The 16,487-nt window shown below is 44.4% G+C and overlaps 1 protein-coding gene across 3 annotated transcripts; it reads left to right on the top strand.

The window, feature by feature from the left end:
• The first annotated feature begins 4,837 nt into the window (after positions 1 to 4,837).
• LOC308673433 (uncharacterized protein) lies at positions 4,838 to 14,969 on the top strand. Of its 3 annotated transcripts, none has more exons than XR_014027650.1 (12): positions 4,838 to 5,007; positions 7,429 to 7,487; positions 8,271 to 8,431; positions 8,697 to 8,824; positions 9,202 to 9,260; positions 9,483 to 9,619; positions 9,713 to 9,834; positions 10,485 to 10,543; positions 11,005 to 11,139; positions 11,506 to 11,615; positions 12,408 to 12,521; positions 13,072 to 13,084. XR_014027650.1 is itself a non-coding variant. In XM_081337080.1 (12 exons), the coding sequence occupies exons 1-12, from the start codon at positions 4,954 to 4,956 to the stop codon at positions 13,111 to 13,113; spliced, it is 1,200 nt and encodes a 399-aa protein (XP_081193206.1). In that variant the 5' UTR covers positions 4,838 to 4,953; the 3' UTR covers positions 13,114 to 14,969. The 3 variants fall into 3 exon arrangements, 2 of the variants coding, with proteins under 2 accessions (XP_081193206.1, XP_081193207.1); XM_081337080.1 differs by having other exon boundaries at positions 11,005 to 11,159; positions 13,072 to 14,969; XM_081337081.1 differs by lacking the exon at positions 13,072 to 13,084 and having other exon boundaries at positions 12,408 to 12,553.
• Positions 14,970 to 16,487: the final 1,518 nt, after the last annotated feature.

Here is a 16,487-nt window from a genome sequence, read left to right as displayed (position 1 = left end):
GGTAGGCCTGCCCAGACTGAGATGCATTTAGCAGGTGCTCCGGATCAGCGCAAGGGCCTCGAAGGATTGGGGTGCGCGTGTCTTTGAGCCTGAGGGTGCAGGGACGGGAAGCCCCCAGCGTGATTTGCCCAGCGGTTTCGGGAGTGCGCTCTCTCTCTCTCTCTCTCTCTCTCTCTCTCTCCAAAAAAGCCTTTGATCCTGTCCGGGAATCCAATTCTGAGGATTGGATCCACCAGGACTGTTGCACCTCTTTCCCTTCTCCAGATTCTCCTCTCTCTCTCTGCGCGCTCCCAGGCACGTGGCTGTTCGCCTCATCCCTTCCAAACCCAGGAAATGTTCCAAAACGGGGAAAAGTTGATTTGTTTTTTCCCTAACCCACAAACCCCTATATTACCAATTGGGACATTTGAATTAGGAGTTTCGTGATTTTTATGTAATCGAAGGGGACATTTTAGGAAGCAGGGCGTTGCCATCTCCTCTCCTGCTTCCTCCCACCAGGTTTAACCAATTTCCCTTAAGCCACAGTTCAGCTTACTTTGGCCAACATTTGGGGTTCTGCTAGCTAGAAGCAGGCTTTGGCTTGAAAAAGGAGCTCCATTTGCAGGGAGAAGATGGCTACAAAGGTGCTTTTTCAAAAGGCAGATGGACTTTTTTCTTTTTCCTTGAAGATATTTTGCATTTTTCTTGAAGCGAAAAGTCATAAGACCAAGAGACCAAAAACAAAGCCCAGTTGCCTCCTGAAAAAAAGCACTTTTGGAACTTATTTATTTATTTATTTATTTTAATCCCATTTATATCCCGCCCTTCTCCGAAGACTCAGGGCGGCTTACAATCTAAGAAGCACAAATCAATGTGCTTAGCAGTAGCCTTCATTCTATGTATATGCCTGCTTATTAGGGCTTTTGCCCCCCCAGCGGCATTTTTACAAAGTCAGCTTATTGCCCCCAACAATCTGGGTCCTCATTTTCCCTACCTCGGAAGGATGGAAGGCTGAGTCAACCTTGAGCCTGGTGGGATGCGAACCTGCACTAATTGCAGGCAGCTGGTGTTACTTAAGGAGGCATTAGCCCACTGCTCCACCAAGGCTCTTTTATTGTAGTCGTTAAGTTCAACCTTCAGCGCCTTGAGGATCTGGCCTTGCAGTTAGTTGGCTTGGAAGCAATTTGTGGGTTCTTCTTTATGGGAGATACTTTTTAACTTTGTATTCTAGTCTCCAAACCTGGGAGTTTCTTAGTGGCCTCATGTCCCTGAATTAGTCTGTTCTCTCCCTGTTTAGCTTCCAAGGCTAGGCTTTTTGGAGGGGGGGGAAGGGGAGGGGCTTTCTTACATAATTCAGAAGATTCGATTCTGGGGCTCATGTCCGCAAGGCTGTTGGTCCTGTTGGCTGAGGAAGATGGGAGCTGCAGTCCACCCAAACCTGAAGGCCCCTTAGGGAGAGAAGTTTGCTGTCCCTGAACCATGATAACATTTCAACTTGGTCATTGTTACTAAGCTTGTAAGCCGCCCTGAGTCTTCGGAGAAGGGCGGGATATAAATGGAATTAAAATAAAAAATAAAAAATTGTGATGGAAGTTGGCTTACGCATTCACACACATCCTACCACTTGCTAGTTAGGATGCTTAGGAATTGCAGTAAGTAATGATTTGTGCACTATGGCTCCCAAACTAGCCAAATACATTTGGGTGTTGGGGGAAAAACAAACCAACCCAAAATTGGTTTATTTGGCTTGGAAGGGATCACAAGGGAGTTCGGGTCCTTTAATTGTTCCTAATTTGATAGTGGGGGGGGGAAATAACATTCTGGAAAATGGCACGAGTAACCTTCTTATTGTTTCACAGTGAAGCAGCCATGTTGAGTTCCTCCACAAGATGTCAGCCCGCAGACCTGCCCTTTGCCCCCCCCAAAATTTCATCTCTTCTTACCAACTCGGTCAGAGTTGCCAGCGGACTGAAGTGGCACATTCCCTTCACCATTCTTCTGCTTTTCTTTACCACGGCCACCAGCAAAGAAGATCAAATCTTTTTAAATACCGTTTCTGCTACCGGTTGGCCAACTGGCAATGTCACAACCATTTTTCCTGAGAAACCCACAAATCTTGGACACACCCAGTGGGACCAACAACAAACAGACTTGTCTTTTAGTAGGTTACCTAATGGTGTGAATCAGAGAAAGGCTGGCCAGCCTCCTGCCTCTCCTTTTCAACGTGTGGATGCTTTCCATGAGAGGAACAGAAGATCTTATGCAACGTCGCCCAGTGTTCAGTCAATGGGTGCAAGTCTTCAGGATCTAGTTTCTTCCCCTGGGATGGGGTCTCTTGGCACCACCGAGGGAAGACCATTATTTCTTAGCTCAAGTAGGGAAGAAACGTCTCAGAGCTCCGGTGCTTCCCAGTTCTTCAAATCTCGTAGCAATAGCTTACCGGTTACCTCTTCCACCCCATCTCGTGTGGCAAGCTCAAGAAAGGTCCTCCTTGACCAGATGACCACGTCCAGTGAAGACTACGATACCGTTCAACTGGCTGCTACCAAATCCCCGACAGATGTCACCAGTCCTGTCACTCAATCTCTCTCCTCTCTTTGGCTCTCTGCTAGATACCCAGTTGAAACCACCGCTCACGTTGCTCTGCCTACATCTGCAGCCTTGAGGAGATTACAGTCAGAAGAGACCCCTGGGGTTTCCACTCGGCAGCAAATGGAACCTCTGAGCATGAGTTGGTCTTCCCCTGAACCCATTTCCCAAAGGCTTGAGCCACGTGAGTTTTTTCCTCCGTCAACTGCAATTGGTAGAACCCACCTGGGTTCAGAGAAGTCCACAGCAATCCATTCTGATGAAGAAAGTGTCACAGTCTCACCACCTGTGCATAGCTTAGTTACGCTGACGAGTTCTTCGCCCCAACGATTGACAGCAGATTCTACCTTGCAGGGATCTCAAGAGCTGGAAGTCAGTTTTACGATGCCATTGAGAAATGCCAGCTCACCGGACAAATCTACTATGGAAGCAGAGCTTTCTTTTGATGTGGTTAAAAATGAGAGGGATCAGCTGGTGCCGGGGACTACTGGTACCACTCCTACCTCTGTAGCCGAGATGCCAAGGCACAAAGTTTCACTTGGGATGACACAGCTTGCTTTTGCAAGTGTAGCTGTTGGCCTTCTGAAGGAAGCCAGTCCTTCTCTTGAACCCCAGAGTTCTCTGTTGAAAGAACACACTGGAAGTTCTACAACAACTCCATCTTTTGGAACTTCAAAAAAACATGAGGTCTCCTTGCTAAATAGCTCCCTTGTGGAACGAATGAAACCAAAGGAAAAAAACACGTCTTCCTTAGTTGAGGGCAACCTAGGTCCTACAATGAGCTCCATCTATGGGACCGTCTTAGAAGATGAAACGGAGGCAAGCAGTGTTGGTGTGGGTTTCTTGACTCATCAGACTTCAAGCTCTTCCCCACTTAGCACACTGCTTTCTGGAAGTGCTAAAACTGGGCTTCAGGTTGCCCTTCAGACAAATCTATTGGAAGCCACAGCTGACACTATTGGTGATGGGAAGCCATTAGAGACCCAATATTATGGAAGAACGAGACAGACCACAGCAGCTGTGAAGGAGATGCCTACCTCAAAGTCTCCTCTTACTGTTATGGAGACTGACTCAATCAGAGGACTGACTAGGGTTCAGACAGAAGATGCCTCGCCAAAGAGAAGTGGAGCTACTTCATTATCTCCCTTAAGTCCTGCCACTCCTATGTCTAAGGTGTGGCAAACATCAAAGGTGTCTTCTGAGCCTGAGACAATTACAGATTTCTCGGTAACAAAGGTATTTAGTCTTGGTACCACAAAAAATGACTCTGTGGTTCCATCACGCCCATATTTAGATAAAGGAGATGTTGTACATCCAGTGAGAGCAGCCTCAACTGGAATGACAAACACTGATCTCCAAGAAGGACCCACCATTAGTTCTGCAGTGGAGTCTTTTGGTAGCCCTTCTGTTGAACAGAAGCTTTCCAGTCCATCACGATCTCATCCCCCAGTTTCCCCTCCAGATTTGATAGAATCTGATAGATCTTCAGTCACACAATCCCACCACTCTTTATCCTCAAGCATTGCTTCCCTTCCCTTCTCTAGAATCAGTGTTCCTGAGTCAACTATGAAAACGTTTATTAACATTACGGAGGGCCACCTGGTTAGAAAAGGGCAGACGATGGCTAGCAGAACAATGTCATTCAGTGCCACACCACTTTCCCTAGAGTCAAGGAATACAGTGGGTGGAATAGTACTGTCCTCGCCTACGAAAGTTCCTAGAGTTGGCGCAGGTAGCTCTTCTGGGATGGTCACCTTGAAGAACGCATTGGGACACCAGGCCACAGATACCTCCCCTGCAAATAATATACGAACGACTGGCAGAACAGCTTTGCCCTTTCGTAGCTCAGGATTCACCCCGTCCAGTAATTCTGATGTTCCTGCATATCCATCATCTGTCCTGGAGACCAAATCCAATCAGGCACCTCCAATATTTTCTGCTACAACTACGCTGTGGACCCCTCAAAGAACTCTTCCAGCTGAGTCAAAAACTACTTGTAGGAACTTCTCTTGCTCAGCAAGTACCTTCACACCACTTCAGAATAGATCAGCTCAAAGCATGACTTCCTCCCAACCGGTCTTCACTAGAAAGTTTTTTATTGCTATCTTGGGGACAATGGAGCCCAAGAAGAATGGGACCCTTGCTGATGCCAAGGTGTCCAGATCAGAAGAGAGATACACAACCACATTACCCAGAACAAAAATTGTGACTGGAGCGCACAGCGACGACACTTCACAGCAGCCCAGATCCAAATTCACCCACTCCTTGTCGAACCAGTCCGTGAAAGAGAGTTTGACCCTTGGTAAATCAGATTCAACTGTTCCATCAGTGCGTGTTCTGTCTTTGTGGTTTCGTCTCCTCAAAATAAAATACACAAACTTGCTGATGAACAAATCTTCTGAAAGTTTCAAGAAACTGGAAAAAGAAATTAAGTTAACGGTAAGCCTTCCCTTCCCTTCTCAGAAGCTTCCTTTTTTATGAATATAATCCAATGTTGATGTTATTGCTAGGGCACTCAATTCATTGGGAGATAGCAAATGGCTGGAATTCTCGATATTGTATGACAGGTAACCAGGGATACCTGAGAGCTCTGGATTCCAAAAATAAAAAAGGGTTTTCAGGAGGATAAAGTTCCTGATCTTCAGGATCTAGCTGTAGAGATATTAAAAAGCATCCGAGGGATTGCGGGAATAGGCGAGTAGGCCTCTGAAACAATGCTCCCCAGTCTTAACGTCGTCGGTAGACTGAGGTAGATGACATATTATCCTCTGGATTTTAATCAGATTGCAATACCAAATGGTCCTGGCCATTGGAGATGTTGCTTAGTCCTCTTAAAGAACTAGAGTTAGGGAACATCTACCGACCTTTGTGTTTCCAATCACTAATCTAGACAGCATTGATCTGTGGATGAAAACTGGATCCATAGTTTCTTTGTGGACAAGGAGACAATGGTATCGGGTACAAAATTGGACTCTGGTTCCAATAATAGGTTGTTGTCAGAGGTTCTCCAGGAAGTTCCTTGCTATATCAGAAATCCATCAGCAAAAGTTGCCAGATCTGGATCCTTCTCCTTAAGATACTTGCTGTGACTACTGAGCTAAATTTACAAAGATTACGTGCAATCTCTCTTCTTCAATTGGGATAACGGCTTTGTGCAACTTTTCTTAATGTGGAAGATGCTGTCAGTAACAATTCCCACTGTCAGAGATTGTAGGTCTTTCAGGATTCAAGACCACAGACCCAGGTAGAACAAAGAACCCCAGAACTTTATTAATATAAATTACAAGATAATGGTTCCATAAATGTCTCTTCTGCAGACAAGGACTCTGGAAAAAGATTGTGGATGGACCCGGCCTTGTGCCAGCTGGAATGTAGCGCCTTCCTGATCTACTCTGAAGTCCCATCCCTGACTTCTCTTGGCTTAAATAGATTTTCCTGTAGGAAAGTGATCTGATTTAGGAGCTGGAGTTGCTTGCCAAGGACATCTCCAGGGGAGATTGCTTTTCTTGGCAGGTGTCTATCAATTCATCCTCCCTTTTGGAGAGGAACACATCTGTTCATAATAATGATAAGGCTGAAGTAAATGACATAAGTCTGATGGGGTCCTTGGTGCTGAGGAATAAATAACAGTCTGTTTGTGCGTCAAGGTCAGTACAGGAGGTTATGAGAAGGTAATTGGCAGAAACTAGCGTGTAGAAGCAAGGAAGGACTATATATGGGGTGATATGAGATCATAGGGTGTTTACGTAAGATATCAAGGGAAATGTGGACCACACCACTCGATCTCCTCATCTTTTGTGCATGAACACAGGAGGCTGGGAATGCAGAGGCTGAATGTGCAGCTTCTCCGTCATCCAGGTCCTGGTTGTCCCAAAGGTGCTTTTTCAAGAGGCAACTGGACTTCCTTGTTTTTCTTTGAAGACGTTTTGCTTCTTTTCCTCCAAGAAGCTTCTTCAGTGGCCTCAACGACTCTCTGAAAGAACGCAAATGACCAGCTGTCTGCAAGGAATATAAACCCTTCCATTCCTCACCATCCAGTCAGATGGTGAGGAATGGAAGGGTTTATATTCCTTGCAGACAGCTGGTCATTTGCGTTCTTTCAGAGAGTCGTTGAGGCCACTTGGAGGTTTGTCTGTGCCCTCAGGAAACAAAAGTCCAGTTGCCTCTTGAAAAAGCACCTTTGGGACAAGGGAGAGGAGACATAAAATAATCAAAAAGATGGAATGTCCATTAGCAGCTTAGCTTATAAATGGGGTCTCGGTTCAGGTGGTGAGAAGCACAGAAAGAATTTAAATCTTCAAGAGACCCTCTTAATCAGAGCTGAGCACTTATGGCCCTTTTATAATCGTGCTGGCTCAGGAATTCTGGGAGTTGAAGTCCACAGGCCATAAAGGGGCCATAGTTTCCCATCCCTGCTAACAAATCTAACAGGACCTTGGAGATCTTCTAGTCCAACCCCCTGCTCAAGCAGGAGACACTAGACCATTCCAGACAAGTGGATGTCCAGTTTCTTCTTAAAAGCCTCCAGTGATGGAGCACCCAGAACTTCTGAAGGCAAGTCTTCAGAACTTAATGAATGTGCTACTAACAAGGTTTGGACATTGAATTTCCCTGTCTTGGTTTACCCCAAGACTAACATTAAAGAGATCATTCTGTAGCTTTTGCTTTCTTGACCTTGTCTGGTGGAACTTTATATCCCACCATTGCCACAAAGTTGGCTGTTGAACAAGGAAAGAAATGTTGCGCAGTACCCATGGATTATCCATGTGGAGTTTTCTCTGCTAGCTTCCTACGTTCTTAACGTTCTTCTGTGCAAAACTGCCCCTTAACAATAAATCTATTTTAATGTTCTGCTTCCAGTTGAAGAAGATGCTGTCTACCTATGAGAACTTTCTGCACGCAAGGGTCCTTCGTTTCGTGTAAGTCACGCTGCCAAATATATCGCTTGGGTTTCTAGACAGGAAGAGATCCTTGGTCAGGGGTGGGATTCAAATAGGTGAACAACTGGTTCTCTGTGTGGATACTGCTTCCAGAAGTCCATTCTGGGCCCGGGCAACAAAAAAGTAGCTATCGACTCTGCCGAAGTGGTGCAAACCGGCTGAATCCCACCCCTGGACCCATGGAATTAAGCATAGAAGGGTACAAAACATCAGTAGGGAGATTTGATCAGTTCTCTGCCCTGCCTTGATTTCTGAAATGGAGGCCTCTGAACTGACTCTTGAGCTTCAGAAGGGCTCATGTGCAGCTATAGCAGCGGTCCTTTTCCCTTTGGTCCTTCTGAATTGATTTTACCTCTATGAAGAATTCCCCCAACTGGATGCTTAGAACGAAAGTTCTGAATTAATTTACCAGACCAATTGCAGATTCAAATTAGTGCACATGGTTTGGAAAAAAAATATCAATGTTAATCCCAACCTATCATTTGTCCCGTCTGCCCATGTAGCATGAAAGATGGAGGGATCCATGCAGAGAGTATTTTTCCCAGAGATTTGCTTTTTTTTTTTTTGCCCAGCGGTACCACTGTTTAAGATGGAACTATAATACAGCTTTGTCCAACCTGGAACCCTCCCGGTGGCTGCATCTAGAAATGCTGGACTGCTGACGGGCAATTCCCAGAGTTCTAACTTGTTAGGAAGGTGAAGGTTGGACCAGCCCATTTGCCAGAAGGGTCCGTAGATGTTGTCCTGAATTCTGTCCCATAGGAATGGATCTGTCATCGTGGAGAGCCAGGTGGTCTTCCAAGGAACGGGCCTTCTTCCCACCCCGTCTGACATCATACGGACAATTGTGACACAAGTTGAGAGCCGGGGAATAGGTGCCTTTTTTGACTGGAGGATAGATGTAAGATCTTTGCTCTTAAATGGTAAGTCAACGGGCTTTGGTCAACTTTGGCCCAGTTGCCACGATTCAACCTTTTTAGATACTTTTGGCCTGGATGATTTGAGTCTTCATTTACATAAACAATAGGCTCGCTTAAGGAACGTAGTTGCCTTTCTGCAAGAAGGGAGTTGCTGACTGAAGTTTATTTGTTAGATTTATATCGATTGATTGATTTGTAATTAATTTGAAGTAGGAAGATCCCTCGGCTTGTAGACATGCTTCCTTGAACTGTCTTCTTTTTTCACTAGGTTTCAGCCTGAGAAATCTAGAACCTGAGAACTTGGCTGTATCTTTCACTCTCCTGGAACTGGGGTCCGTATCAGCCTTTGGTGACAAGAACCTTGTCCAAGAACACTTGGATATTCTGAAAATCCAGGTAATGGGAGAAACTGAGGCCCTTGACTTCAGGCATGGAGAACACCTTATAGAAGAGAGGCCCATTGTGAATGAGTTCAGCCAGGCCTGCTTGGCTAAATTCAATGGCCCAGCCATTTTAAATGGGCTGGTTGCACCCATATTTGGTCTGCTGCTTCCAAATTAAGATCTCAGATAACTTTCCTTGATGAACTTCTGTGGCAGGAAACCTTGAACTTAATGAGTTGTAGGTATGCTCCAGGATTTTTGGGAGGGATGAGAAATGAAGAACTTGCCCGTAAAGGTCTTAAGTATTTTTTCTGTTGAGACGCAGAGTTAATCCTTAAGTCTGCAAACTGAATTAATGACTCAGTGATCTAATAATTTCTTCCCATACAGATGAAACTACTGCTTGGAACTCGATATGAAGTTCATTTGATCTCCCTTGTTGATAATAGGTATGTCACAAATTTCTGGGAAGGATCACTTCTCAGACAAAAACAATGGTCTGGACATTTTTCAGGCTGGACACTTGACCAATCCAAGACAGCTTCATGGGTTCATTTGAAATAGCGAAAGATATTTTGCTCCTCAAATGGATATCAAATGCTGAATTTTCACATCTCTTGGAAGGTAAGTCAAGTTCATCAACCAAAGGTAGCATAATTTCTCTCATGCAGAAATACCCAAGGGGACATTGATATAAATGGAAATATCTTCATCAAGAGCGATACTCATGTGGATGTTGGCTGGATGCTCAAAGCACTGATTGGCCTTGCAAACACCTCTGTGGACCTCATCTCACTCTCTATCAATGGTCAGTAGCTACTGACCCATGGCTGGCTTTAGGTCTGAGGTTGGGTACAGTTATGATGCCCCCTTTTCCTTAAGTGCAACTCTCTGCTTTTAGGTTCAAAGCTCAATCTTCAAGTCTTTCCAGTTTCCTTCTTGATAACCAACAGAGTATTCAATGAGAAGATGTTGGACCGTTCTTCTGTAAAACAGAACCTTGCAAAGGATCTCTCTGCTACGGTAGGTGAGATAAAGCGATTCCTGGAAATGTAAATTCATCCTTTGCAAAGCATGTAAAAAACTCTCTTGGGTGTTTGTTGTTGTGAACATTAAAAGAGTGTAGGAGATTTCTGTGCCTGTTTAAAGTAGTAAAGAGCATATAGATTGTAAAGTTGGGTTTTCTTAGGTTTATGCAGAGTTTTATTTTAGCAGGGACGTGAAAAGGAGGAGGGTTTTTTTTGGTGAAGGAGGATTCTTAAGTTTCTCACCTCTGCAACATTTGCAATAATGCCAAATTGGAAGCTGTAGATTTCCTAAGCTTAGCTTGGAAGCGCGTGGGAGGTTCAGCGTCTGGAAAAGCAATTCAAGAGGATTCTTTTTCCTTTAAAGTTCCCCTGGTGTAAGGCTGGGACCCCCACTCTTGGCAACTTTTAAGACATATGGACTTCAACTCCCAGAATTCCACAGAATTCTGAGGCTGGCTGGGTAGTTTTGGGAGTTGTAGTCCACAAGTCTTTAAAATTCCCAAGGTTGGAGGCCCCTGCCAATTTGGAGCTGGACTAGTAGAAGGCAGGAGTTACGAGTGGTGTGGCAGCTGAAAAAGTGATGGGCAAAGGCTTAGAGGGAGGGCTCTGATCTGGGCTGACCGTGCGAAACCATTTGCTTTCCAGCTGGCACGCATACTTGGCAAATACGAAAATCTCCTTCAAGTGGCAATCCGGAACATCACGTAAGTTAACTGAACTGTTTTCTCTTTCATAGCCTGCTTATTAGTGAGCCGGTTGCTGAGATATGGATGGGCCACTTCAACTTGAAGTGTTTGCCTGTCTGGTTGGGTTACAGCTTGCCAGTTAGTGATTTGAAGAACTTCTACTTGCTTGGCCTATTTGAAGAACTTCTACTCTGAACTCTTCTTTGAGCCTAGGATGAAATGGCTTCATCCTAGACGCACAGACAAGTCTAGCAGAAGTTCTCCAACGGTATAGCTATTTCTTAAAACCAGCAACCTTGGAGACCTCTGCAAAGGTTGAGCTCAGAGGACTAAGTCGTAATGCGACTTCTAAATTCTGGGCTAACACAGTGGATAAACCTAGCTGTTCGTTGTGAGATTAGCCGACTCTCGTTTTATAATTGGGTGTGAACCAGGTCAAACCTCTCTTGCCATGCCTTTCCCTTGCCTTTCCATTGTAGAGGGGGTTCTCTCGTTTGTTACGGAGATGTGATATTCCAGCAACCAGCGCCAAGCAACAAGGATGTCCTCCACACTCTGGCGTTTTCAGTTGACCCAAAGGATTACCTAGATTCCTCAAGTTTTCAAGTGGATCGGTTCTCCTTTACTGTGGCTGGTAGGACTTCATTGGGACATCTTGTTTTAAGCCGAAGCCTCAAGTGTCCTCTTAAACCCATTTTGGGCTACAGCTTTCGTTTGTTCAAACTTGCTGAAGCCAGAAATTCAGGCTCTTGGGAAAAGGTTCGGATGAGTTACTTGCAAACTACTAAAAAGGTAGAAGATGGGATGGAGAAGCTGCAGATCTTCTTGAGTGTCAAATTCCTGGATTTGCTCCCCACTGCAGCCACTGGGAACTCTTACCCTGGCAACACGGGGCAGGCTGCTTAATCCTCTCTGGGATAATACAGTCTGAGCTAAAGTTTGCCTCTTTTTTTTTAACTCTTTTTTTTAAATTTTTTTAGGCGTTGGGCTGGAGCCTTCCTTGAAAAAATCAGGTGTCCCTATCTATGCTGTGATCCTCATCATTGGGTGTCTTCTTGCTGTAATAATTGTCCCTACCTTCCTTTGGCTGGTAAGAGCTGCAGCCAGATGTCACCAATCAAGAGATTTACTCTCTTGCTTGACAAGGACCTCGTAAAACATCTCTGCACTGCTGGTCTCCACTATCCCGGTGTGTGTGGGAGGGCGGGCTGGGAGGGGGCTTACACCATCCTATGATTGCTCCTGTTGTCCAGGTGGTGCCTAATTTTAATTACCTTCATGCAATAATTGCCTTGGTGTCTCCTGAGGCTGGCATTCCACAGGTTCAGCTAGAGAAGCTTCTTCAGATCCACATTCAGAATCTTGAGCCCTAAGCCCTGATTCAAGACATAGTCTAGCTTCAGTGGTCACCACGAAATTAAAAAAAAAAGAAAAAGAGAGGAGATGTCCAGACTCTGGAAAGAGTGCAGAGAAGAAGAAAGATGATTAGGGGGTTGGAGGGTAAAACATACGAAGGTTGCTGGAATTGGGTATGTCTAGTTTAATGGAAGAGAAGGACGAAGGGTGACATGATAGCATCTTCCAATATTTGAAGGGCTGCCGCCAAGAAGAAGGGGGTCATCCTATTCTCCAAAGCACCTGAAGGCAGGACAAGAAGCAATGGATGGAAACTAACAGAGAAGCAAGCTAGAACTAAGGAGAAACTTCCTGACAGTTAGAACAATTAATCAGTGGAACAACTTGCCTCCAGAAGCTGATCCAACACTGGAGATTTTTAAGAAGAGATTAGAGATTTGCCATTGTCCCTAGAGGCCCATTTTCAGAAACCCAGAAGGTATCTGGTTATAACTCACATCTTTCTTTATTCTTTCTTTTCTTGAAGCCCAAGACACTGGCCCGTCGTGGCCAGATTACAATTAACAGAGCGCCCGATGCTGGAGTGGACGTAGAAGCGTTTGAGCTGGATAACCCAGGATATCAAGTAACTCTTGAAGAGGTAGATTGGGAATGTCGCTTTCTTTGCAGTTGGGGGTGCTTTGCAAAGAGGCCCTTCCTTGCAGGGGAAAAAAAATAAATAAATCCAACCACTGAGGTGGTTCTTACTCACAGAACTTTTTGTGGAGATGCAAAGCGAAGCACAGGCAGTCCTCGACTTAAAACAGTTCATTTCGTGACCGTTCAAAGTTACAGTGGCTCTGAAAAAAGTGACACGATTGTTTTTCACTCTTACGACCGCTGCACCGTCCCCGTGGTTACATGATCAAAATTCAGATGCTTGGCAGCCGACTCGTATTTATGACGGTCGCAGTGTCCTGGGGTCACGTGATCCCCTTTGGCGTCCTCCTTACAAGCAAAGTCCATGGGGAAGCCAAATTCGCTTAGCAACCGGGTTACCAGCTTGAAACCTGCAGCGATTTGCTTAATAACTCTGGTGAGAAAGGCCGTGAAAATGGGGCAAAATTCGCTTAACCAATGTCCCGCTTAGCAGCAGAAATTTGGGGCTCCGTTGTAGGGTGAGGACTAACTAGTTTTTCTTTAACCCACAGGAAGAGACCAAGAAGTCCTGCGTTGGCATGGAAACCTTTTGACTAAAGAGATGATGGTTTAGTCCACCAAGAGAAGCCATTTTAGTCCAATCCCGATTTAAGGGCCTTCCCTACGGTGGTGACTCTTGAAGGGTGCAAACCAGTGAATTGCCAACATTGTTGAAAAAAGGTTACCATTGACTCCCCAAATCGGAGTTACTCCTACAGATCTAAGCTGAATTTTCCTGTATCTGTATTTCCTGCATCCTGTATCTTCCTGTATCTTCAGCAAAATTTGAAAGGATACCGGAATATCAGGACTGGAACAAAAAAGCCACCGTTTCTCTTTGTCAATGCCACAATTCATTGCTGGACAATTTATTAGATTGAAATCCAATTTTATTCCGTGGAAAATTCTCTTAAAACCAGACATGTCAAAGGCAACTGGTTTTTTTTGTTGTTGTTTTGTTAGGAGCTTTTAAGGAAAGGCAGCTGGGATGCAAAGTTCCACTTTTCTGTTGCATCCGTGGGTGGATGTCCACGCTCAGATGTTTTCTCCCAAACTAGCATCCCAGCTTCTTTTTTTATAATAAGTTGGATCTTTTAAACTACGTCGTTAAAGTATTTGTTGCTATCTTTGTGTGAAAGAGAAGGAAATGATTTTGTTTTCCCTAATTTTTTTTTTCAGGTATAAAAGTTTAACATCGGGGGGAGGAGGGAGAATTGCGTTTAGTTAGATTTTGAATTTTTGGGGAAGTAAAAAAAAAAATACCGCCTTTGGCTTAAGTGCCCGATGGTTGAATTTCAACATGTGCAAAACTGGAAGCTGTGAAAACATGAATCTTTCAGGCAACTGAAGGAAGGTGGCACCGTAGTTTTTTTATGTTTCTCTTTTTTTTAAAAAAAATGTGGTAGGTTTGTAGGCTGTGCAGACCATGAAAAGCAGAATCTGAATGGCTGGTTGGATTTGAAAAAATGATGGGAGGATTCCAATCGGTTCAGGACAGTTGACCCCCCTCCATCAGTGTCCAAACTGATGGAAGAAAAGGACCTTTTTTGTACTCACCCCAAAGTAGCCTGGCAGATTTGGGGACATCCCGTTTTAATTCTCCAAAGGGAGGGTTCGATGCACAGATTGGATTGGATGGACTCCAAAATTCAATCTTTGCAGAATTGGAATAAGCCACGTGCCAGATTCCTCGTTGCCGCATTTCCGTCTTCCTCGTTTTGACTTCCTAAAATAACCTCCCAACTGCAACTTGAGTGTCCAGAGCTGCTTTTTTTAGCACCAATTGATCCTTTAGAAATCTTTTTATGTCCAGTGTACTCTTCAGAAGCCAGCAGACTCAAATGCTAGAGGAACCAACCAAGGCAGAGTGGAGGTTTCGTTTTATAATTGCAGTGTTGTGACGTTGTCGAGAATTGGTCACTGATGTTTTAACTTCGTTTTATCCCCGGCTTGACCGTTTTCCTAGCTCAATTGCCTTAACTGTATTGTGCTGCTCGCGATGTGTCGCTCTCTAGGGACGGTCAAACTACAACTCCCATCACGCCAGGAAGGATGGGCGTTGCAGTCCAGGCAATCCCTGAAATGTCGCCGTTGCCTATCACAGCTGCGTCCATTCTGCATTTTTGGGGAAAAGTGAAATACCCACTTTGCTGAGTTGCAGTTCAAGATAGAGAGGCCAACCCTTTTGACTGCTGTGGTTTTTCATTTATTCCCCCCCCTCGGCATTTCACTGCCCCCCCTTTCCAGGTTCCTTAGTTTCACCATCTGGTGGGCTTCTGTTGTTTTAATAGCAAGCAAGTCAAACCTGCCTGCTGAAGTTGACTCCGTGTACACCCCCCAGGCTGCTTTTCTAGTCACCAAAACATTTTGTTGTATTAAAATCTAGTTCTGAATAAATTGTAAGAAATCACCTTTGCCTCGCACTGTGCTTTGAGTATCTGGAGCGGGAAGCCATAGATTTTTGGGAATAGGGTGGGATGTGGCTACAGATGACTAAGAAAGATTTTTCTCTGAAATCCTAGGAAGTTAACAGAACAAGACAGAGTCAGAAGGGACCTTAGAGATCTTCTATTCCAACCTCCTGTTCAAGCTTGAGGGCCTATACCCTTCTGGGCAAACAGCTGTCCAATCTGGGGGATTCTGGGAATTGAAGTCCACAGATCTTAGAAGTTGCAAAGTTTGGAGATCCCTGGTCTAGTGGTTAAAGAACCAGATTAGAGAGACTTTTAAAGGGTGTCTGCAGGACATGGTTAAAAAAAATACAAGAAGATGGAACAAACAGAAAACTGCTGGAGCTTTGATTACAACTGCCATTTTGACTTATTTGACCATATCCTTGGATGGTTAAAGAGAAGTAACCAGCCTGAGCAAAAAAGATGGTAACTCTCATCAATTTCTCCCTAAACAGAATAACAGAATTGGAAGGGACCTTGGAGGTCTTCTAGTCCAGCCCCCTGCTCAAGCAGGAGTCCCTATACAATTTCAGACAAGTCCCATTTTTCTTCTTAAAAACCCCCCAGTGATGAAGCACCCACAACTTCTGGAGGTCAGCTGTTCCACTGGTTAATTGTCCTCACTGTTGGGAAGTTTCTCCTTAGTTCTAGGTTGTTTCTCTCCTTGATTAGTCTCCATCCATTATTTCTTGGCTTGCCTTCTGGCGCAGTTAACAGCGGTTACTTGAGTAAACTACAATTGGCAGGCCTCCACGCAAACTGCTAAATCAGAAAACAAGACGAACTAGCTTCTGTGCTTTGGTTCACATGTAAGGCTAAACCAGACTGTCTTATTTGGTTTTCGATCAACTGGGGAATCTATGTTTCTGTGTGAACTTAATTTGAACGGCTAGTTAGACTGCTATGAGGCATCAGGTTAACCCGCAGCCCACATAATTTTATTGTACACCATTCAGAAGGATAAGGGTGGTCTAAAAATGTCACACAAAAATAAAAAAATAACTGCCAGCCGCTGAACGCCCTTAAACTCCGTTAAATCTATTCTCTTCCCCAAACTTGCAAAAATTCCCATGAGATCAAACATTTTTTAAAAAAAAAATCCATTGGAGGTAGGCTGTATTAATCTTGAGCGGGAGAGCTTGGAAAATGTTTATTATGGAAACTTAGGAACATAAGCCTTCTGTTTTATCTTTGCTGATTAATTGGACAGTGAGACTGTTGTTTAATTACACATTGAACCTTGAACGATAGGTTTCTTCCTTTTAAAACAAACTTCTAAAGGGACTCGAGAGATTGGGGTTTATCTTGCCTTCTCCATGCAGAATGCAGTTTAACTCTGCTGGTTATATTGTTTGTCACCGGTTGCCTTGAACTTTGAATTCATTTCGAGCTTTCCCTGTTTTTCATGTTTACTTATAGGTTTGGCTCTCTTGGGCTCTACAGACCACCTTTAACCAACATTTTAATAGCTTAGT

The sequence above is a fragment of the Vipera berus genome (assembly GCF_964194415.1).
Source record: "Vipera berus genome assembly, chromosome: 12".
In the NCBI taxonomy this organism is placed as follows: domain Eukaryota; kingdom Metazoa; phylum Chordata; class Lepidosauria; order Squamata; family Viperidae; genus Vipera; species Vipera berus.
Note: the sequence above shows the minus strand (reverse complement) of the source record. Positions and strands in the feature narration are given on the sequence as shown.

Bases quoted from the DNA above. Each gene is read 5' to 3' on its own strand.
- LOC308673433 (XM_081337080.1), top strand. From the start codon at position 4,954: ATGAACAAATCTTCTGAAAGTTTCAAGAAACTGGAAAAAGAAATTAAG. The intron at 8,432-8,696 runs GTAAGTCAACGG...TTTTTTCACTAG, and splicing joins AAGATCTTTGCTCTTAAATG to GTTTCAGCCTGAGAAATCTA. The intron at 9,835-10,484 runs GTAGGTGAGATA...TTTGCTTTCCAG, and splicing joins CAAAGGATCTCTCTGCTACG to CTGGCACGCATACTTGGCAA.